This window comes from Spermophilus citellus (genome assembly GCF_964194105.1).
Source record: "Spermophilus citellus genome assembly, chromosome: 9".
NCBI classification, from domain to species: Eukaryota; Metazoa; Chordata; class Mammalia; order Rodentia; family Sciuridae; genus Spermophilus; species Spermophilus citellus.
The window spans coordinates 118762312-118787277 of NC_138191.1; the positions used below are offsets into that span (position 1 = coordinate 118762312).

General features: G+C 39.9%; 1 protein-coding gene across 1 annotated transcript in view; it reads right to left on the reverse strand.

The window, feature by feature from the left end:
• Window positions 1-13956: 13956 nt before the first annotated feature.
• Window positions 13957-24966, reverse strand: part of YTHDF2 (YTH N6-methyladenosine RNA binding protein F2) — a 37729-nt gene continuing 26719 nt past the window's right edge. The window contains exon 5 of the mRNA XM_081308418.1: window positions 13957-15717. Within this exon, the coding sequence (XP_081164544.1) occupies window positions 15694-15717 (24 nt within the window). The 3' untranslated portion in view covers window positions 13957-15693. The remainder of the gene's footprint in view (window positions 15718-24966) is intronic.

Genomic DNA, 24966 nt, shown 5'->3' on the forward strand with positions numbered 1-24966 from the left:
CACCGCTGCATCCTGTGCTTTTTTTTTTTTTTTTTTTTTTTTAATGAAAGTTTTCTTAAGCCCTTTATCACTTTGCATGTGAAATCTTCCTTACTTGTGTATAAGTCTTCTCTACTGGACTTGGCAACCTGGTTCACGTTGGACCCTTCATAAATTAGAAGCTCAATAAATAGTTCCATAAAAATGAATGCACCTTGGGGCTGGGGATGTGGCTCAAGCGGTAGCGCGCTCGCCTGGCATGCGCACGGCGCTGGGTTCCATCCTCAGCACCACATACCAACAAAGATGTTGCGTCCGCTGAAAACTATAAAATAGATATTTCAAAAAAATTATCTCTCTCTCTCTCTCTCTCTTTCTCTTAAAAAAAAATGAATTCTTCTTGGGGCTAGAGATATAGCTCAGTTGGTAGAGTGCTTGCCTCGAATGTACAAGGAAGGCCCTGGGTTCAATCCCCACCACCACCAAAAAAAAAAAAGAATTACCAATGAGGGTTTAAACTGCTGATTGAACTTCTCTCTCTATCCCCCTCATCATCCTTGTCACATGCTGAACACACCTATTGAGCACTTATTAAAGTACCAGGCGCTCAGGGATGAGCTTTTTCTTTCTTTTTTTAAAAAAACATTTATTCTTAAGTTTTAGGTGGACACAATATCTTTATTTTACATTTATGTGGTGCTGAGGATCGAACCCAGTGCCTCATGCATGCTAGAGGAGCACTCTACCACTGAGCCACAATCCCAGCCCGAGCTTTTTTTTTTTATACACATAAATTCCACATACTGCTTACAACAGTTCCATGATGCACATATGGTTCTGTCCTTATTCTCTCTCTCTCTTCCTCCCCACTCTCCCTCCCTCCCTCCCTCCCCTCCTCTGTTTTCTTTTTGTAGTACTGGGAATCAAACCCAAGCCTCATGCATGCTAAGCAAGCATTCTACCACTTGAACTACATACCCAGCCCTTTTAAAAATATTTTTAACTTTTTGAGACAGCATCTTGCTAAGTTGCTGAGGCTGTCCTCAAACTTGAGATTCTCCTGCCTCAGGCTCTCATGTTGCTGGGACTATAAGCAAGCACCACATGAACCCAGTTTTGTCCTGTTTTCTACCTGAAGAATCAGAGACTGAGAGATATTATTCCCCCAGTCAGTTTACTAAGAAGTGACAGAATCAGACCATGGTCTTTCTCTCAGAACCCAAACTCCTAACCACTGGCCCATACTGCCTTGCAGTTAGAAAAGAAACTAATACGAATGGCCCAAGGGTTCTTTGTAACAGAGACAGCTTACGAACTCCTCAGTGGCCCAGCAATGCATGTATTATCATGCCTGACTTCACAGGTAGAAAGGGTGAGGGTCAGAAACATTGAATGACCTGGGCCCACAACTAGGAAGTAGAAGACTGGAAACAAGACTCTCTTTCAGCTTCAAGCCCATAGTCTTAGAGTGACACACTTGGGCTTCCTTTCTGTAGGAAGAGCAGAGTTCTGAAAGGGCTTTATCAGCAGATCTTCATGCAGGCTGTCAGGAAGATGTCCTGGGTCATCGGTCTCCTTTAAAGCATGGCAGTAGATTGTGCAAGATTTTGACTAGGGTGGCTATATGTGTGCTAGCATTTAAGATGTCATCCCCAGAGGGGTGCAGTGGTACACACCTGTAATCTCAGTGACTGGGGAGGTTAAGGCAGGAGGTTTACAAGTTTGAGGCCAATCTCAGCAACTCAGCAAGGCCATAAGCAACTTACCAAGACTCTGTCTCAAAATAAAATATAAAAAGGGTCGGGGGTGTGGTTCAGTGGTTAAGCACTCCTGGGCTCAATCCCCAGTACCAAGAAGAAGAAGAAGGAGAAGGAAAAAAAATTATATATATATATATATGAAATCTTCAAATGTTCTAGAAAAGCAGATCCAAGTGAAAAGGTACATGCTTTCATTCCTCATTCCACAGTATGTATTAAGTTCACGATATGAGCTGAGCAATGTTCCAGGCACCAATGACCAGAGTAGACCTGGTTTTTGGTCTTATGGAAAACTCTGGTTCAGAAAGGGATTTAGACCTGATTCATGAAGGGAGGTTGAGGAGCATGGGAATTCATGACAGAACATCCTAACTGAGCTTGAGAGGTCTGGGGAACATTTCAGAGACATTCAATTTTGACTTGCATGAGGAGCAGGAGGAGTTAGTAGATGAGGGGCATAGAGTGTGTGTGTTAGAGAAGGGAGTTCAGGCAGAGGGAGCAGCAAGAAGACCCTGAGCCAGGAAGAGAGACCACTGGGGGATCCTGGAGGACAGAGACATTCGCTTTATTCACACCCTAGCACCTCTTACCGCACCTGGCTCATGTGAGGCACTCCTAAATACCTTGATGCCTGCATGAGCGAATGAATGAGTCAATGAATGCTTTAATAAACTTCAAGTTGGCTGAAGCAGAGGGGGAATAAAAGAGCTTGAGATGGAACTTTAAGAGGTGGGCATCACCTAGATCATGCAGTATTGAAGGTCATGGCTAACAGCATGGGTTTTACATAAGTGCAATGAGAGGGTATTGAAACATTACATGTTCCTATTTGCATTTTAAAAAGTCACTTTGGCTACTGAGGAGAGAATGGCCTGCAGAGGAAGTAGCTAGAGATCACAGAAGTGGAGATGGGAGCAGTACAGGTTCAGGATAATTTGAGGGGGTGGGCTGATCAGGACTTGAATCAAGAATGACTCACACAGGCTTCTGGCTTAAGCAACCAACTGGATGATGCTGCCATTCTCCATAATTGGAACCCTGGGGGTGAACAGGTTCTATAGGGAATATGAAGAGTATTTGCATGTATTGAAATTAAGATGCCTTGAAAAACATCCAAATGAAAAAGTCTGGTAGGCTGTTGGGTATGTATGTGGGTTGGAGCTCAGAAAGAGGGTTATGGGGAGAGCTCTGAACTCCAAGGACTGTTGACATCCAAACAGTAACTGAAACCATGGGGCAGAATGAGATGACCCAGAGACAAGGAAAAGAGTGAGCAGTCGCCAGAAGCTAACAAAGGAAAACAAGAAAAGAAGAGATGTGGGGCAGATTGGAGAATACAAGGTCACATACGGAGAAAGGGGAATATTTCAGGACAGAAGCAGCCCTCTAAATTAAGTAAGAATGAGAATGTCAAAGTTTACAGTGAATTTGTCAACATAGAAATGATGAGTGACATCAGTTCTTATAAAAATACAAGTGGAGACTGGGGTTGTGACTCCATAGCAAAGAGCTTGCCTAGCATGCATGAAGCACTGGGTTCAATCCTCAGCAAAATAAAATAAATATATAAATAAAAATATATATGACACACACATATATATGACACTGGATGTGGTGGCACATGACCAGTGACTCAGGACACTGAAGCAGGAGGATCATAAATTCAAGATCAGCCTCAGAAATTTAGCAAGGCCCTAATCAACTTGGCAAAAAAAAAAAAAAAAATCTAGGAACATTAGCTCATTGGTAAAATACCCCTGGGTTCCATCTCTGCTTAAAAAATTAAATTAAAAACAACAAATATACACATATATGTATATACATACATATGGTTTATGTGTATATATATATATGGATACACATGTATATATGATTACTATTGTCTCAGCAGCCTTGAGGTAGGAGACTATGTTCTAGCAACAGGACTTGTGTAATAAGGCTCTGGATGCCAGGGACCTTACAAGTCATTGCAATTCTTTTCCCTTTGGGATCAAGATTTCTCAACTTTTGTAAAAAGAAATGTTATCTGAAAAAGGTCTCACATAGGGGTAAGAATCCTGGAAAACAAACTCTTAAAACATCAGCCAGGGCCAGGATATAGGATTTAGCAAATAAACTATCCAGTTTCATGATTCATTCATTCAACAAATTTATTCGCCTCTACTGTCTGCCTGACACATACATCTCAATCCACTGACTATTTCTTGGGTCCCTTCTGTATGCACTGCATTAATTGAACCATAAGATTTTTATTATTTTATCAAAAACGTAAATTCTCAGACTGAGACTGTAGCTCAGTGGAAGAATATTTGTCTGGTGTGTTCCAGGCTCTGAATTAAATCCTTAACACAGCAAAAAAAAAAAAAAAAAGTAACTCTCAGAGTGGGAGTGTATCTCAGTGATACAGCACATGCTTGGCATGCATGAGGCCCTGACTTCAATTTCCCAACACCTTAAAAAAGAAAAAAAAAAAGAAAGAAAGAAAGTGAACTCTCAGGGAGCAGAACTTTTTCTCTACCCTTGTATCTCCCATTAATCCCAGGATAATCCAGCCATCCTTGGAAATTTATTATATTCCTCGAGTCCGTTCTCTCTACATTAAACCACATAAATGCTCCTCATTTTTAGGCTCAATTCGAATGTCATCTCTTCTGTGAATTTTCCCTAAATGCCTCAAACTTAGTCCTCCGTTCCCAGAGTTCCTAAGGGAACAATAGCACTTGTCTACCTCCATAGCTTTTAATTCTGTGTGGGGCTGTAGCCTTCCTGGCCCAGCTGTGTCTCTTCTGAAAATTCCTTAATATATTTGTTAAAAATCACTCCAACTCCACCCTGTCTGTTGCCTGGTCAAGATAAGGTTCTGCACCTCAGACTCAAAGGCTTGGGCTGAAATACTGTATCAGAAATGCTCTAGTGTCACCTCCTGGCCATATGGAGTATGACATCTCTTGGTTCTACAGTTTCTCTGTTCTGAAGTCCTCTCAACTCCTGTGTTTGTTCATTCCTTCACCCATCCATGTCCCCATCCATTCTTTTGTTCATTCCATGCCAAGCTCTGAGTATACTAGTTCCTATACACAAACCCTGTTCCTGACCTCAGGGAGTTTAGAATCTGGCGCAGTCTTGAAATCACACTGTTATAATCCTGAAAGTCTTGAAGCCACAGGGAAGAGAGCTTCTTTGCCTACTTCTGAACTATCTTACCCCAAAGCCCTAAAACGTGTGGTTTAAATGACTATTGTCCTCTTTTGGCTACATATGCTCTCACTTGGGGTAGGATACATGTTCTAGCAACAGGATATCTGTGATCAGGCCTGTCCTCTACATCTACCCATCAGAATCTCACTATGTTACCCAGGCTGGCCTTGAACTCCTGGGCTCAAATGATACTCTTTCCTCAGCCTCCCAAACAGGTTGGATTAGACATGTGCCACTATACCTGGCTTTCTTTCTTCCTTTCTTTTTTCTTTTTCTTTTTCACACTGGGGATTGAACCCAGGGATGCTTTACAACTGAGCTACATTCCCAGTCCTTTGTTTTTTAGTTGTACATTGACACAATACCTTTATTTTATTTATTTTATGTGGTGTTGAGGATCAAACCCAGTGCCTCACACATGCCAGGCGAGTGCTCTACCACTGAGCCACAACCCCAGCCTCCTTTTTATTTTTTGAGACAGGGTCTCAGTAAACTGCTGAAGCTGGCTTCAAATTTGCAATCCCTCTGTCTTGCCTCCCAAGTCCTTGGGATTACAGGCATGCTCCACTGTGCCCAGCTCTTTATTTCTTATATTCTCAAAGCCCTACAATTGGAACCACAATGTTAGAGCTGGAAGAGATCTTCATTCATTCTTTAAGTACTTATTGAGCACTAGTTAGGTGCCAGATATTGTGTTAAATGCTAAGGAATAATAGTGAACAAGAAAGGACATGGTGTATGCTCTTATGAACTTAAACATTGTCTTTAAGGAAATAGGAAACAAAGCAAGTATGCAACTTTTAAATATTTATTTTTAATAGGTGATACATTATGATTCAAAACGCAAAAGGATGTACAGTGAAAAGCTCCCCATTCCTTCTCCTAGCCACCTAGTCCCCCCTATAGAGGCAAACAATGTTACCAGTTTTCTCTGCACCCATCCAGAGATAACATTCATATACAAGCAAATATACCCCCCATTATTCAAATGGTGGTATTCTATACACTCTGTATTGTACCTTGGGTTTATTTCACAACATATTGTAGAAATTGTTCTATATCAGTACATAGATTCCTATCTTTTACAGATATAGAGTATTCCATTACATGAGTATTGCACAGTATAAAATAATGTTACATTGCTGGGCAAGGTGGTGCATGCCTATAATCCTAGCAACTCAGGAGGACAAAGCAAGAGAATCTCAAATTTGAGGCCAGCCTTAGCAATTTAGTGAGAACCTATCTCAAATTAAAGATTTTTTTTAAAGGACTGGGAATGTAGGTCAGTGGTAGAGTACTCCTGGGTTCAATCCTCAGTAACCAACCCCCTCCCAAAAATACATTGTGATGAATGTTATGATGCAAACAGAAAATAAGAAGCTGATTTTTACTTCTAAAAATGTATTATTAATTTTGTGGTTAGGATCAAACCCAGGGCCTCACACATACTAGGCAAGTGCTCTACAAATGAGTCACATTCCCAGCCAGGGAGCTGAATTTTAAAATAACAAGTGGAGGGCTGGGGATGTGGCTCAAGCGGTAGCACGCTCATCTGGCATGCGTGTGGCCCGGGTTCGATCCTCAGCACCACATACAAATAATGTTGTTGTGTCCGCCGATAATTAAAAAATAAATATTAAAAAAATTCTCTCTCTCAAAAAAAAAAAATAACAAGTGGACAACTTTTTTTTTTTTTTTAAAGATTCGATTTTAGGTAAGGTGGTCAGGAAAAGAAGGTCAATTAAGAAATGGGCTGAAGTTGAGTCCTAAAAGGAAACAGTGGATGGCCAATGCAAGAATGAGTGTCCTGGAAGGGCTGAGAGCCCCTCACTTCCCAAGCAGACCAAACTCAAACCCAGGTGGCAAGGGGTGCCCTAGATCAGGCTAAGGAACACAGGGGGTATTCTAAATAAAACAGGAAGCCCCTGGAGGGTTCAAGAGGGAAAGGGATAGGTGCCGATTTATATTGTAAAAAATAAATAAATAAAATTTCAGGCAGTTATGTGGAAGGCAAATGAAAGGAGAAAGATCAATAAGGAAGATGATGCAGTCCCCCAGGCAGGAGATGACAACAACATGGGAAGGGTGGTTGGTGGTAGCAGGGATGGAGAAACATTGACAGTGTTGGGATTTATCCTGGAAGTGGAGCTGACAGGACATGCTGATGGACTGGAGGTAGGTTCACCTGAATGATTATTTTGTCCAGGCTCCTCACTTACCAAGCAGACCAAATTCAATGACTTGTTTGTCACAGGTTACAGAGCTCCACAGTGGTAGATCCAAGCCTAGTTCCTGATTCCCATGTCAGGGTTCTTTCACCCTAGTAAAGTAGGAGGAGCTGAAATTTGAGAATAGAAACTATTTTTGAAATTCTGTGAACTAGTAATTACTGATATATACATTTTTTTTTAAATGACAGCTTTTTGTTGGCTTTCTTGACACCAGATCTCTGAGTAAAAGAAACAGACTTGGCTAGAGTGAACAGAATTAGGTCCATCACTACCTATTGTCAGTCTGCAGCAAGGAGGACAGGCAGTGTGGGAGATAGGGGTGGAGAATATAGACACGGAAGACCTCCCTGACAAGGTTGACAATCTCTGCTGAAAAACCTAAAGGAGGCTAAGGAATGAGTGGGCACTGCAGATCTATAAGAGCATTCCAGGGAGAAGATGCAGCTGTAAGACAGATCCTCCAGGTGATCTGGTGTATCTGAAGAGTAATAGGGAGAACATGATGAGCAGAGAAGGGAACAGTGAAAGTGTGACAAGAGCAGGAATGGGGTCAGATGGTTTAAGGTCTGTAGATCATTAAAGGCTTTGGCCTCTTCTGAGTGAGATATGAGCCAGGAGGTGTGAACTGAGAAATGCTTGATCTGATGTACATCTGCACAGGTTCACTCTGTTGCAGTGTGGAGGGAAGAGACTCCAGGAGGCATATATGGAAGTAGAGACCAGCCAAGGGGCTACTGCAATCATCTAGGTGAGTGTGTGACTTGGCCAGGGTGACACATGGCCAACAATAAGATGATCTGAAAAAATGGCTGAGTTTATTACTGATGAGAGCACACATGGAAGGGTTTTGAGTTTGGAAGCGCTGGATTGGAGGTGAGACATCCAGTGTAGAGGCTTACAGTTGAATACATAAGTTCAGGAGCTCTGATCTGCCTACATGTGAGCTGTTGGTACGAAGATGCTGTTTGTAAAGTCCCAGAACTAGATGAAATCTATGCCACCAATAGGGCAAAGAGCAGAACTGCCAATCAAGGAGACTTGAGTAGGAACAATCAGTGAAATAGGAAAATCAAGAGGAATGCTGTGCTAGAATCCAAGTAAAGGACAGAAGCATAAACATCATATGCTGCTTATAGGTCAAACAAGATGAGGACAGAGAATTGGCAATGTGGAGTAACTAGTGACCTTGAAAAAAGTGATCCCACTGAAAGGAGATGAAAACCTGATAGGAGTGGGTCCAAAAGAATGGGAAGGAGAGAAATGGCATCAATGAATAATAGCTTCTATTTGGGATTTTGTTGCAAAGAGGAATAGGGAAGTAAGCTGGGTGTGTGGGAAGTCATCAACTGAATGCAGGGGTGGGAGAAGAGGTATTGAAAACTTAAGGAAAGGGAAAGGGTATGAAATGCTTTTCTTGACATTAGGATTCAGTTAACAGGAGAAATGACTTTCTTCCTGAGGTTGATGATTATCAGTTAACAATGAGACACTGGAAGCTAGGAGTGTAGCTCTGAGTGCTAAGCATGCTCAAGGCCCTGGGTTCAATCCCTAGTGCCACCCAAAAATAATTAGACACTGGTTAAATTATTTTCTTCAGCCACTTTGAACTGCATATGTGTAGGTGGGTGGAGAATGAAATGTAATTAGGATTATGGCTCAGTAGCAGGGTGCTTGCCTAGCATGTGCAAGGTCCTGGGTTCAATCCTCAGCACTAAGAGGAGGGGAGATAAAATGGTCAAGGAAGGCTGGGGTTGTAGCTCAGTGATTGAGCACTTGCTTTGCATGAGTGAGGCACTGGATTCAATGCTCAGCATATTAAAAATAAATAAATAAATATAGGAAAATTTAAAAAGGGTCGAGGAGTTGAGGGTAAAGTGGAATTATGATGGAACATGAAACTTCAGCTAGGTAAGGATATAGATACCAGTGAGGGAAAATGAAATATGCTTTTTCCAAAAATGGGTGCTTTCTTCAAGACCTTACCCAACTTGTCTTCACCTCTCTGGGCTTCTGGTAACATGGCTTTCCCTTCCTCATACTTTGTTACTTTTCAATATAGTATTCGTTCTCATGATAAATATTTTATCTGTTCACCAGAATTGAAGTCCCATTGAAGGCAAGTCCCATTGCCATAGTCTATGCATAGAACTGTGCCTGGCATGGACTAGCCCCCAACCCTATCCAATCCTGGTCGGCTTACTCCTCGACCACACACCCCCTGACATGTCCCATACTTCTGCATCAAAATGTCTCAAATCTCAAATAACATTCCTCTAATACCTAAGTGCCTAACTCTTTAGACTGAGCGGCTTCAGGGAAGCAAAAATCCTGAAAAGTTTGGATTCTAATGCTCCAGAGCAAGGTTGGAAGCAAGATTTAAAAGGATATGCATCTGCCAAATTGCTTTTGATGACTGAGGGAGCCCCAGGCCCTAAGGGCTCCATTTACCCCAGGATCCCAAAAGGCTATCTATATTACATTGTCAGGAAAGCTCTAGGTCCTTCAATGGTGGGCCAGAACAGAAAACTAATGGAATCATTAACTAAAAAATGTTGCAGGGGATGAGGGTTGTCCTGCATATAGCTTGGCGTTATTCCATTTTTGTAAAATAAAATTGTATGTATAAATTAAAAACACATACACATGCTGTGCACACTGATCTTATGTGTAATAAAGCAAAAGGTTTTTAACGTTTAAAAGGATAATGAAACTTAAACCAAAGTATGTGCTTTTTAAAAAACCTGAACTTCTATTTAAAAAGCATTGCTAGTTAATTTAAACCCCTGTAAAAAACACAAGTGGCTTAAGAAGTCATTTCCTTTTTCCAATGAAGACATATATGCATAGATTTGCACAGCACCGTACACAGTTCCTTAAGGATGAAACAGTGCCTGTGAGTGGAAACTGAAGCTGTGAAGGAGGGTAGGGGTGGGGAGGAGCCATGAAGAAAAAGCCAATTAAAAAAAAGGATAGTCTGGGTGGATGCCCCTCTTGGTCTTACAGTACTACGCATAACTCCCACAACTTCAAACTGTGTGTTCAAACTGGACTCTACAATCTTTTTCTTTCTTTCCCCCAGTGGCCATCATTAGCACAGGAGCTTAGAAAATTCAGACTGAATGGCCAAAGAGATGGAAAAATAGAAATGTTAAACTGGACAGTGCAATAAAATAGCTTCCTCAGGATGCTGCCCCTTAAAGTGGAACTCAATTTTTTCCTTGTGCTGGACATAAACAGCCTCTATGGCCAGCAGGTGGTGCTAACAGCTTTCCAATCTTTAGCCAAGTCTCATATGCGAGCATTATTGAAAGGGCTGAAGAAAGCAATGAACCAGAGTAACCTGCTGGCAGAGTGGTGCAAAATCCCAACAGCCAGTTTTTTGCGCAACCCCCAGCTCACCTGAGGAGGTGAGAGGTGAGGGGGCGGGGAGGAGGCTTTTGCGCAGGCGCAAAAGCAATGGCAAAAGAGCCAGAGAGAATGCAGCGACAGCAGGGGAATATGGACCTAACCAGGAGAAAGCAGGGAGAGGTTTGTCCTCTTCTAACAGCGGTGCACGCCATCCAGTTGCCAAGCAAGGCCTCAGGCGGAGCTCCAGAGAGGATCCCGGACACCAGGACCCACTGGCCTCAAGAGCGTGGGACCTTCTCCAATTCACTTTGCCTCGCTGAGGGTGCTTAATTCTGAAGCCACAGGCTTCCCACTTGCAAACCCAGCAGTTTAGTAATGCAGATTACATTTCCAAATAAAGGGGTAAGTTTTACTAGCTGCTCAGAAACCACTAGTGACAAGCAATAGTGGCATTGCTTCCCAATGCAGAAAGACTGCTTTCTGACAGTTTTAAGCCCTGCACCTCTAATGAGAGGACTTCCAACGTTTGGGACCTCAGGATAAAGGTGGAAGTCAGAGCAGGATGCAAATGAACCCATGTGCACTGAGCCCCGTTGTAGGTTAAATATTAGGCCAAGTAAAAGACTTAACTCCAGATATTTTCATATATAGTGCTATTTAAGGGATAAAATGAAGTGATTAAGTATTTTTATTAAGCCAATCCTCCATTTACACACTTTAAAAACTTACAGGTCACAGTGGCACAAGCCTATAATTCTAGTAATCCCAGCTACTGGGGAAAATGAGGCAAAAGGATCATAAAATTTTAAGGCATTCTGGGGTACTTGGTGAGACCCTGTCTCAAAAGAAATCAGGGCAGGGGATGATGACATCCGGTGGAAGAGTACTTGCTTAACATGCACGGGGCCCTGGGTTCAGCTCCCAGCACTGCAAACCACCACCCAAAACCCCACCTTAACAAGACACTGCAATTTGAAGATTAAAAAAAAAAAAAAAAAAAAGCAATGGATGGATTTTAAATATTCTCCAATAAAAGGAACCAGAGTTGCTTGGGAAAATGGGGTTAGGCAGGGGAAATGCAAAACTAGCCTGAAACATCCTATAGTACTACAAAGAAAGAGTTCCAAAAAATGTAATGCCCAAAGCCCTGCGTTTGGATCCCTAGCAAGGAAGAAAAGAAGCCATGGGTCAACTTGAAAATGCTCTCATGGTTAAAGCTGGGATAATCTGAGCAACAAATGATAGCACTGACATAAATCCATAGTGATATCACTGAAAAAAATTGATGAGTGACATCCTCCTTACAGAATTCTAATTAATAAATGCAAAAGGAATAGAACTATTGAATTAGGCAAACACTACAGTAATATTTGTTGCAGGCAGTAGCAATTCATAGATGCCAGAATTAGTTGGTCAAAGAATTGAGTTTCAAAGTATATCCCAAGTTACTTATTAATTACAAAGGGAAAATTAATAACTACAGCAGAGAAATCTGGCAGACATCACTTTAATGAAGTGATTGCAGTTATCAGTAATAGTTCATATCAACATGTAATCTGATATAATTCACTGAAAAGGGCACAGTACTTTTGTAAAATAACCACCTCAATCTAATAACAAGAAATCATAAGGTAAATATAGTTTGGAGGGCATTTTATAAGATAACTGGCTAGTATTCTCCAAGTATGAAGACTAAAGAATTGTCATGGGCTATAGGAGACTAAAGACAACTAAATGCAATGTGGAATCCTAGATTGGACTGGATGCAGAACCAGGAAAGGGGGGTGGAGGTTAGTGTGACAACTGGCACAATTCAAGTAAGATCTGTAGATCATTTAGTAGTACTGGTTTTGATGATTTTACTATGGTTATAAGGATGTTGACACTTGGGAAGCTTAGTGAAGAACTTCCCATATTATTTTTCCCATGAGAACTTCCCATGTTTCCCCCCAAATATCTAATTATTTCAAAGTAAGTTTTTTTTTCTTAAATGGAACATATTGGGAGAAGACAGAGCCAATCAAATATAGTTAAAATAAAACTGAGTACATATAAAATTTATGTATTTTGTTCATATTAGAAGTCTTAAAAATCTTTGAATTTTTGACACTGATGGTATAAGATTCAATTTCCCCTCATCTTTAACAGCTATCTTCAACGTTACAAAATTCAAACAGCAGCAAATTCTGAACAAAGCCTTGAGAATAGTCAAAAGTTAAAAATTCCCAGTGGTTGGGGCTGGGGATGTGGCTCAAGCAGTAGCGCGCTCGCCTGGCATGCGTGCGACCCGGGTTCGATCCTCAGCACCACATACCAACAAAGATGTTGTGTCCGCCGAAAACTAAAAAAAATAAATAAATATTAAAAATTCTCTCTCCCCTCTCACTCTCTTAAAAAAAAAAAAAAATTCCCAGTGGCAAGTCTTCAGTAAACAACCAGTTCAACTGCATTTCGGAGCCTTCACTAAACCAACTTTGGAATCAACCTCCCAAGAGTCAACAGTCTAATTTTCTTACACTACAAAAATAGAAAAGGAAAAGCCAATGTGGCTTTTGGGTTCTGTTCAATACAGAAATACACAATCCTGAACCCCTCACACTCAGGAGGGTGAAATGAGTGATTGTTAGGAGGTATAGTTCCTTTTCGTCTATTCCCAAAGCCATGAGTATTTTCTATATGTACTATGAAAACAAAGACTGGGAAGCAACTACTGAACTTTTTAACATATCAAATTACAAAAAGAAAAAGAAAAAAGTCTTGAATATATATATCCAACTTGAATTCAACATAGGAAAATCTAAGTAAAATTGCTTTTAAATTTGCTTTTCTCTGGATTATTTTCCTGCTTGAAAGCAAAATACAAAACAAGCCCAAGGGAACCCTGTAGAAGTTCCACAAGTTAAGGCTAAAAGTGGAAATAGTGAGTGTTCCTCTCCCCTCTGCCGCCCCATTCTGAGGATTCAACACACCCAGGGACTTGGTCAGGGGCTTACCACTAAGCTATACCCTCAGCCCTTTATTTCAAGATAGTGCCTTGCTGAGTTGCTGACACTGATATCAAATCCCCCTGCCTCAGCCTCCTCCCCAGTCACTGGGATTATAAGCATGCAGCACACATCCAGCCCATTTCTTACTGGGAAATCTGGCAAATTCAAACTAATGAAAAACCACAAGGATTTCCGTAATTTTGGGGCGGGGAGAAATGTTACTTCAAAAAGCTTGACAGGAATATCCAGAATATTATACTGTGTCCCTGATATAAAAAGTTGTTGCCTGCTAAGTGTTAACTACAATGTTAATTAAAAATCAGCATTGACTTACTTCATTTGCACCCTTGACTTAGCAGCCTGGGCTATGCAGAAGAGGATAAGTGAGTCACTTAAGGGCAAAAGTGTCGACAAGTATTAAGACCCATTTTCAGAGTTCTCTTAGTACAGATGTTTTTAAACAAACTACCTCTCCAACTTTTTTTTTTTTTTTTTTTTTTTTTGGTGTTGGGGATCAAACCCAGGGTTCAGATATGCCAGCAAGTACTCTCCTCTTCAGCCACATTCCCAACCCCTGAATTGGGACATATTAAGAGCTAAAAAATCTTTAAGGCACAGAAGCCCTTCAAATCTAGGTGGAAAAACAAGAATGAATTAAGTGTTGTATGGTTATAAGTCACTCCAAAGACTTGGGTTCACTGGAATTTCATTTTTTTAGGACACGAATCCATGTGGAATACTGTCTAAATAAAACATACTTTGGTTTTCTTTTGCCCCCAGAGATGCTCTACCACTGAGTTATATCCCCAGTCCTATTTATTCATTCATTTATTTAAGTACTGGGGATTGAACTCAGGGGCACTTTACCACTCAGCTACAGCCCTAGCACTTTCAAGAAATGTCTCCATAAGTCACTAAGACTGACTTGAACTTGTGACCCTCCTCCTCAGAATCCCAAGTTACTGCAATTACAGGCATGCACCACCAAGCAATAACCCATATTTTAGATTAAACACTTATATCCTTGGATACTGGGTGCTACCACCTCCCCTACTATCACTGGCCAGAGTTTTGTGGAGTTAGTAGTGCCTGGCACCTAATAAACACAGGTATCTGTTGAATGAATGATTTACCAGTGGCTCTATCTTCTCTGGAAAGTATCCAGAAATAAAGCATTATGAATATTGACCCACCTTGCTTTGCAGGGGTCATGGTTATATAGCCCTAGGTACAAAGCAAACCTGAACTATTTCCTCTCAACACAAATTTTCTAAATTAGTTGCTATCTTGCCTCTTAGAACTCCTTATACTCTAAATCTTTCACAACATATAGCAGATTCAAATAATACTAAATGGTACTAAAAGTGATGCTCAACAGGATCTCACGTTTATTGAGAAGTGATTAATGGTAAAAAGAAAGGCAATGCCCTTTCCTCATTGGCTGAACAAGAAACTGAAGAAACATTCACTACACGTTTTACAATATTTTTCTCTTCCAAAATGCATTTCTGAAAACGAGTTTTTACCACTGTTCTTAGCTTTGAAATCAAATTAATCCTGACTTAATCAGTATAATGTACAAGAACAGAACATTTCTTAGGACTCCTAGTACTTTACTTTGAGTAACAAAGGGTCAGAGAAAATGAACCACCCTTAAAGACACAACCTTGGGTAACACTGTTAAATTTCTCCTAGACAAAAATTCTTCATAAAAAATGTTCTTCCAGTTCGGAAGGGAAAAATCAAATTCCCACTTTCTGGGGTGGACACCCAACCTTTGCAACTCAAGTGTTCTCCAAGTGCAAATGTCAAAATGGGAGGAGGAAAGGGTTTAAAAATTAGAGAAAACTGTATGCACTTACGGACTTAAAAATCCGAAAAACATAGTAAAAGACAAAAAAACCAAAGCATTATGCTCTGAAATCACAACCGAAGCCAAAATAAAAGGGACATTTTTCACCTAAACTACCTAGAGGAATTTTTTGTTTACTTTTTTTCTTTTTTTTCTTTTTTTTTTCATTTTCCAGTTAAGTCCTATGTCTTTTGTGAAATTCCAATACTTAAACTGCAAGTCTGCAATGTCTCTGAAGTCAATGAAATTAAGAAAAAAGTCCTAATTCTCTTGAAGGTCAATTTTCCTCTTAGGATATGCAGATGCAACCGTTGCTGCAGTCTGTTCAGAACTGCTTTCTATTTTCCACGACCTTGACGTTCCTATGAAGATAAGAAAAGAATGAAATGATTAGTTAAAACTTACCTGAACATACGTTAAAGTTTAAGTTATGCTAAATAGAATATTTCCACAAATAAACTGGCTTTTATTTCTTTTCTGTACAAAGAATTGAACCCAGGGCACTTAAACCACTGAGCCACATCCCCAACCCTTTTTGAGACAGGGTCTCCCTAAGTTGCCTAGGCTGTCCTTGAATTTGTGATCCTCCTGCCTCAGCCTCCAGAGATGCTTGGATTACAGGCATGTGTTACCACATTCAGCAAACTGACTTATATTTCTTCGATTTTAAACAGATAGCAACACCCAAGCATCCCAATTAATAAAAATTACTTTTCTTTGACTTTAAAGTCAATTTTTTAAAAATTCTTTTGTTGTTGTTGGACACAATACCTTTATTTTACTTATTTATTTTTATGTGGTGCTGAGGATTGAACCCAGGGCCTGGCACGCGCTAGGCGAGCGCTCTCTACCACTGAGCCAAAACCCCAGCCCGTTAAAGTCCTATTTTATGACTAAACAGATTCACTTTATTATTATACTTATTTTAGGCTAATTATTATCCTAACTTCATTCTAATGTAACTTCATCCTAATGGAAGTAACTTCAAACATACATCAGTGGTCTGAAAAGGGAAGCACCATACATAGGACACACAAAATTCTATGCGTACTAGAGTCAGATCAACCTACATGGAAATCCTACACTAATCCCAGGGACCTGAACATATTCATGAACTACAAATTTCTTTTCTATAATGTAAAGATAAATACCTCACAGGGTTGTGAAACACTGATGAACAGACTATAGGAAGATCTAACTCCATGGTAGGACAAGAAAACCACCCTCATTCCCCCAGGGAGAGCTTAAATAAATTCACTTAGGGATGGGTTTTTAAAAAACTATTATATTTGCATTTTCCTTGGGAAAAAAAAAACCCTAAAGGCTTATTTTATTACTCGGTCCTTCATAAATTTCATCTAAAAGCATCTATTGTACACATTACATCACAATACACTTTTTAAAAAATGAATGGGGCTGGGATTGTAGTTCAGTGGTAGAGCACTTGCCTAGCATGTGTGAGGCACTGGGTTAAAAATAAAGGAATTATGTCCATCTACAACAACAACAATAGCAACAACAAAAATGAATTGGCAAAAAAAGTCCACAAGCGGAAAATAGGAGTTCACAGACCTTAATTTATACATTTGCTCCCATTTACCCACAGGTAACTATGATTTGACTGTCAGTTGCTATTCTTTTTTGGTAAAAATCATACTATCACTTAAGTTTCCAAGATCTAGGCACTGTACATATATATTACAGCAATCTTCATAATTACCCTACTTGGACTGTTATTTTTCCTGTTTATTTTTAGCGTGTACGGGAGCAATGCTAGGGAATAAACCCAGGAGTACCTTACCGCTGAGCTATATCCCCAGTCCTTTCCTTTTTTTGTTGTTTTGGTACTAGGAATTTAACCCAGGGGTATTCAACCACTAAACCACAACGCCAGCTGTTTTTTATGTTTTATTTTGAGGCAGGATCTCACTAAATTGCTTAGGGCCTTGCTAAGTCATTAAGGCTGGCCTTGAATTTGCAATCCTCCATCCTTAGTCTCCTGAGTTGCCGGGTGGTGTGTAGGCCAACAAACCTAACACTTTTACCTTTTTTTTTGTGGGAGGAGAGGGCACGGTTGTAGATGGACGCAATACCTTTAGTGGTGCTGAGGATCAAACCCAGTGCTTCACATATGCTAGGCAAGCGCTCTACCACTGAGCCACAACTGCAGCCCACTTTTCATTTTTTGAGAGAGGAAGGGTCTTGCTAAAATTGACGGGGCTGATCTCAATCTTGTAATCTTCCTGCCTCACTCTTCCAAACCCTTGGGATTACAGGCCTGGGCCACCACACCCTGCTTATTTTTTATTTCAGAGACAAGAAAATCTAAAACTCAAAGAAATTACTTGCCCAAGGACAAAAAGGAACCAAAATCCATAACCAGGACAACAAGGCTACCAAATCCATGATCTTTCTACATCATTATTACAAATATTTACACAAAAATTAACAAAGAATGAGTCTGTAATGAACTGACTACTACTCTATGAATGTTAAAAGGGAGGAAAAAGCAAATTGCTTATTCAGAAAAATAAGTTATGTTTTTGTGATGTCCCACACTTCACATATCCAGATTTCAGAGAAACCAAGATCCGGGATATTATTTTTAAAAGAAATTGCTTTGAAAATATTAATAATTCACTCATATTCTCCAGTCTGTGGGAATCAATTATCATTCAAATAAGAAAATTAATTCAGTCCCACCTAAGAGAATTGAAAAGTTTTGATGTTCCTGGGCAGGAGTATTCATTTTTTCCCCTTTCCTTCCCATATATTCCCCCCAAGTTTCAATAAAGGATATATTATTTATAATAGGAAAATCAAACAATCTTTGGAGTTGGTCAAACTTTCAACAGCACTTTACTTCAAACAAATTCATCTACCTAGTTTTATCTTTCATAAACTACAAAGACGTACCACTTACCTAGCCTCTTCTATTACTGCCAACATCTATACACCTTAGGCTTCAAGTATGTTTCTTCATTAAGTCACATCATTATATTTTATTTTGGGGGACTAGGAATTGAACCCCGGGTACTCTTAACCACTGAGCCACATCCCCAGCCCTTTTTATTTTTTGAGACAGGGTCTCACTAAGCTTAGCTTAGGGCCTTACTAAATTGCTGAGGCTGGCTCTGAACTTGCAATCCTCCTGGGTTTACTGGCATGTGCCATCACATCCAGCTCATTCCTATTGCTTTTTAAAAATGTGGTGATAATGGCCATAATGGTTATGGCTCAGCGGTAGAGCACTCACCTAGCATGTGCAACATCCTGGGTTCAATCCTCAGAACCACAAAAAATAAAAATAAAGCTATTGTGTCCAACTACAACTAAAAAATAAATTTTTAAAAAATGTGGTGGGGCTGGGGATGTGGCTCAAGCGGTAGCGCGCTCGCCTGGCATGCGTGCGGCCCGGGTTCGATCCTCAGCACCAATACCAACAAAGATGTTGTGTCCACCGAGAACTAAAAAATAAATATTAAAAAAAAAAAGAAAGAAAAAAATGTGGTGATACTGCAGATTGACCCCAAAGCCTTGAACATGATAGGAAAGTGTCCTAGCCTTGAATCTGTGATTCTCCTGCCTCAGCTTCCAGAGTAGCTGAGATTGCAGGCATGGAACACCTGACAATTCCTCAATTCTTACTGCTTTTATTTTCTTTAAGCAAAGACTGTCTTGCTTCTCTCCTTATGTTCTTCAAGGTAAAGTTTCAATCTCTCTTTTCCCTTCTTTTGAGACTTCTTTAAACACTGCAGCTTTCAACATCCTCCTAAATCTGCACCCCCAACTGAAACTGAAATTGCACTGCCATGTTTCATGGGAGGTAGCCACAACTACATCAAAAGCTCCCAGGAAGGGGTTAAGAGTTTAGTTCAGTGGTACCACTTGCCTACCATGTATAAAGTCATAAATTCAATCCTTGGCACCACAAAAAAGCCTCCTAGAAAGCAAAAACCTGGTCTACAAGAAAACCTCACTAACTACTTTTAAGTTTAGCAGAAGATTTGTTAAATAAAATTGTGCCTTGTGCTGGGGGTGTGGCTCAGTGGTAAAACATTTGCCTGGCATGCATGAGGCCCTGGGTTTGATTCCCAGAATAATGAAAAACAAAATTCAGAGCAGTAACTCAGTGGCAGAGCACTTACCTATAGCATGTAAGGCCGAGTTCAATTCTCAGCACTGCCCCCCCCCACACACACACACCTTGAAATTGTGCCTTTTTATTATTTTTTATTGGGTCTTTCTTCTTCATTCTTTTTGGTACCTATATATATATTTTTTAATGTGGTGCTGAGGTTTGAACTCAGTGCCTCACACATGCAAGGCAAGCACTCTACCACTGAGCCACAACCCCAGTCCCGAAATTGTGCCTTCTTAATTCAATCTCAAAAATACAGATTAAATTTGCCACAAATTTTAATGCTAAATTAGAAAACCTAAAACTTTATTATACTGTCTTACCAAGTCCTAAGAAATACATTAAGTTCACCAGTATGCTTTTAATAACAGCATTTAAAATACTTAGTCTCAAGGGGCTGGGGATGTGGCTCAAGCGGTGGCGCGCTCGCCTGGCATGCGTGCGGCCCGGGTTCGATCCTCAGCACCACATACAAATAAAGGATGTTGTGTCCGCCGATGATTAAAAAATAAATATTAAAATTCTCTCTCTCCCCCCCTCTCTCACTCTCTCTTTAAAAAAAAAAAAACTATGTGACAACACCCTCTTTCTCCTTCTCCTTCTTTAAAAAAAATAAAAAATAAAATACTTTTAGTCTCAAGACAGACTTATGGCACATGTCTATAATCCCAAGCTACTCTGGAGGCTGAAGAAAGAGGATCACAAATTTGAGATCACTCTAGGCAACTTAGAAAGACCATCTCAAAATAAAAAATAAAAGGGGCTGGGAATATAGCTCAGTGATAGTCCCCTAGGTTCAATCCCCAGTACTGCAAAAATATAAAAAGCAAAGTAATTAACATTCATCTCCTTGAAGAATGTAAGGATAGTTAAGCATTCACATCAAATCATCTTGAAAAGTAAATGAATTTAGAATCGTAAAATAACTGTAAACTTTTCACAATATATTAAGAATGAAATAAGATTTTTTAATTTTTTTTTAATATTTATTTTTTAGTTTTCGGCGGACATAACATCTTTGTTTGTATGTGGTGCTGAGGATCGAACCCAGGCCGCACGCATGCCAGGCGAGCGTGCTACCGCTTGAGCCACATCCCCAGCCAAGATTTTTTTAAATATTGTTTTTATTTTTAAGAAAAGCAGATTGAGGGGCTGGGGTTGTAACTCAGCTGTACAATACTTGACTAGCATGTGCAAGACACCACATAAAAATAAATAAAGACATTGTGTTCATCTACAACTAAAAAAAATATTAAAAAAAGCAAACTGAAAAGAACAAGAATCAATAGGATCCTATTCGAGGGGCCTTCCACTGGCTAAATCTATAATGTAAGTAAACACTTATCACAGTATTACCTGAATCAGTCAAGAATTATCAATAAATGCTAAAAGAAAAGGGTGAAACTTTAAGGAGATACAAGTATTTATACAGTCTCAAAATATTTTCCCATCTATTAAAGGAAAAAATAGTAAAAACTACAGTGGAGAGTTCTATGGATGATACACAAGTGATCAAAGTTAACATTAACAATGACATAAACAGACATTTTGCACTTCTTTACTGATCTAAGGACAATGTCTCTTGAAGTCACTGAAGATTAAAAGACTGAAGAGATTGGGCTGGGGATGTGGCTCAAGTGGTAGCGTGCTCGCCTGACAGGCGTGCGGCCTGGGTTCGATCCTCAGCACCACATACCAACAAAGATGTTGTGTCCGCAGAAAACTAAAAATAAATAAATATTAAACTGTTTTTTTTTTTAATATTTATTTTTTAGTTTTCGGCGGACACAACATCTTTGTTGGTATGTGGTGCTGAGGATCGAACCCAGGCCGCACGCCTGTCAGGCGAGCACGCTACCGCTTGAGCCACATCCCCAGCCCCCCAAAATAAATAAATATTAAAAAAAAAAGACTGAAGAGACATGAAATAAAATGATTCTAAACTAAAATGTATATTACAAAAAAAAAAAAAAAAAAAAAAAAAACAAAAAAAACAGGCTGAGATTGTGGCTCAGAGGTAGAGACCTTGCCCAACACACATGAGGCACTGGGCTCAATCCTCAGCACCACATAAAAATAAAGTTATTATGTCCACCTATTCCTAAAACTGTTATTTTAAAAAAAAGCTGGGAGTGGTGGCGCACGTCTGTGATCCCAGTGGCTCAGTAGGCCGAGACAGGAAGATTCAAGGCCAGGTTCAGCAACACTGAGGCACTAAGCAACTCAGTGAGACCCTGTCTCTAAATAAAAATAGAAAATAGGGCTGGGGATGTGACTCAGTGGTTGAGTACTCCCAAGTTCAATTTCTGGTACAAAAAAAACCCCCTCAATAAAACTGGAAGCCATATGCCATAGTGAATGCTAGTAGTTCCAGCTACTCAGGAAGCAGAGGCAGAAGGGTTGCTTGAGACCATGAGCTCCAAGCAAGACCAGCTCAAAAGAACAAAACATGTACAAACACAACACCACAACTGGAAAAAGTGCTAAGAAGCCAGTCATGAGTGTGCATGCCTGCAATCCCAGCAATTTAGGAGGCTGAGACAGGAGGATCACCAGTTCAAAGCCAGCCCCTGCAACTTAGGGAGGCCCTAAGCAACCTCATATGGTTGTCCATTTTTTTTCCCCTAATTTTTTCTAGTTGTAGATGAGCACAATACCTTTATTTTGTTTGCTTATTTTTATATGGTGTCAGGGATGGAATCCAGTGCCTCACTCATGCTAGGCAAGGGGCCTAGTTGTCCTTTTCATGGAGAGAACATATCATACACAAAATAAAAAATATCATACAATGTATCATCATCATAGTCACTATGCAGAAGAGCTGTTAAACTTATTCCTCCAGTCTATCTGTAATTATGTATCCTTTGATCAATTTCTCTACCCAATTTTTTGGGGGGATTACTGGAGACTGAATCTAGGGGTGCTTTACCACTGAACTATATCCCCAGCCAGTTTTATGTTTTTTGTTTTTTTTTTTTGAGATAGAGTCTCTCCAACTCTCCTAAGCCTCAAACTTTAAATTCTCCTGCCTCAGCTTCCTGTATTGCTGGGATTACAGGCATATGCCACCATGCCCGCCCCAATCTTTAAATAAAGATAAATTTAAAGACATTGTAGAGCGCTTGCCTAGCTTAATGTGTGGCCCTAGGTTCAATCCCCAGTATCCCTAAGAGGGAGGGGCATTTAAACAAGGAAAATACATTTTTAACTCTCAACCTCTGTGCCTATGGCTTAAATAACAAGTAATGCCTACTCCTCAAACTACTCACTCCACCTCAGCCCCTTCTTATTTTAAGCCTGATCATAGGGCTGGGGATACGGTTCAATGGTAGAGTGCTTGCTTAGCATGTACAAGGCCTTAGGTTCAATCTTCAGCATTCCCCTGCCTTCCTACCCCAAGAAAAACAAACTTGGTCTCTAGAGAAAATACCATAAAAACCACAATGTGGTAATGTTACTTCAAATTTATACATATAAAAAGCTGATGCCCTTCATTCTAAGTGCATACCTTCCAAGCCCTTCAGTGGATCCCTGAAATGATAGTACTGAGCCCTGTATAATGTATTTTTCCCTACACATACAAACCTATGAGAAAGTTTAATTTCTAAATTAGGCACAGTAATAGGCATGAAAATAACTAAAAATAATCATAATAATTCAATATAACAGAAGCTATGTGAATGTGTTCTCTCTAGAATTTTCCTTTTAATGCTTTAAGAACACAGTTGATACCTAATTAGACAAATTAAAAAATAAAGCAAAAAAAAAAAAAAAAAAAAAAAAAAAAGAGCACAGGTAAATGAAACTGCAGAAAGCAAAGTCACAGATAAGGGAGGAACACAAGAACCTCTTAGAAATCTGAAAGCTGCCCCCCCCACCACCAAAGTACTAGGGACTGAACCCAGGGGGTACTCTATCATTGAGTTCCATCACAAGCTCTTTTTTCGGAGAGACAGGGTCTTGCTAAGTTGCTCAGGGTGGCCTCAAATTTACAATCCTCCTGCAGTCTCCAGAATAGCTAGAATTACAGGAATTCACCAGTGCCTGACTGAAACTTGAAAGGTTTTAATGTCAATGTATTAAGTTTATACATTTGGTTTTCCTCTATTTAGTCTAATATCCTTTCTTATTTCTCCTACAATCCCTCTTCCTCCACTTTTTTCCTTTGCAGTGCTGGAACCCAGGGCATTGAGCATGCTAGGCAAGCACTCTACCAGTAAATTATACCCCCACTCTTCCTTCTACTTTTAAATGGACCGTAAAACTGAAGCATATTAATTTATTTTCTTTTGGGGAGTACTGGGGATTGAACCCAGGATTTCCCACATGTGAGGTAGTGGGAAAAGTGCTCTACCAACGAATTATAGCTCTAGTCCTATTTACCTGCCTATCTATTTATCTATTGGTACTAGGAATTGAACCCAGGGACGCTTAGCCACTGAGGCACATCCCCAGTCCTTTTTATTTTATGGCTGGGTCTAAGTTCCTTAGGGTCTCACTACATTGTTGAGGCTGGCCTTGAAATTGCAACCCTCCTGCCTCAGCCTCCCAAATCACTGGGATTACAAGCACATGTCACTGCACCCAGCTCCCTATTCCTTTTTAAAAATACTTTTGGTTACAAAGTCTATTCTTTCATCCCCTCCTCAGTTTTTCTAGGTGCAGACCAGACCGTTCAGTTGGACTTAAGTTCTTGAAACTGAAGCAGAAGCAACAGGATGATGTATACACATTAATTAATTACGTTCCCTACCATCTAATTCTTTTCCAAGATTGTTCATTCGTAGCTCAAATCCAATATACATTTCACTGAAAGGGAAATAAAGGCTAAAAATATTCAGTACCTGAATAAAACTGGCAAGTAATTTCTAAAATGAGAATAAAGGACAAGTTAGGATTTTGTTTTGTTTTCTTTTAGTATAACTAAAAACTAAGTTTTGAAAACACTTATTTCCAAACCAAATGAAATTGCTTGCTAGGCTCTCCACTAAGAGCTGCATTTGAACTGAAACTAATTTCACAACAAAATAATTTCTCAAAACAGTTGGGATATACTGACTTTGACTTGTACTATGACTGTATTAGACAATTGTTTTTAATAGTATGTCAAACCCCAACCCACCCCCAGCCCAAGGATACTCTGTAGTTGATAGGTAAATTTATAAGAATGAAGCAATCATTAGAATATACTTTCCATATACGTGAAAATGTTTTTCACTTCAACTCCACTTCTGAATTTTTTCAATCTCACCATCCACAATAATTTCATTAATTACTTCTCAGCTGAACATCGTGAACTCTGCCACATACTTTCTCTGTGCACTCTCCAGTCCTAATATTCCCAGTAGCACTATTAATATCATGTAAGTTATTAAAGAAACTGATGACTGGGCTGGGGTTGTGGCTCAGAGGTAGAGTGCTCGCCTACCATGTGTGAAGCACTGAGTTCGATCCTCAGCACCACATCAAA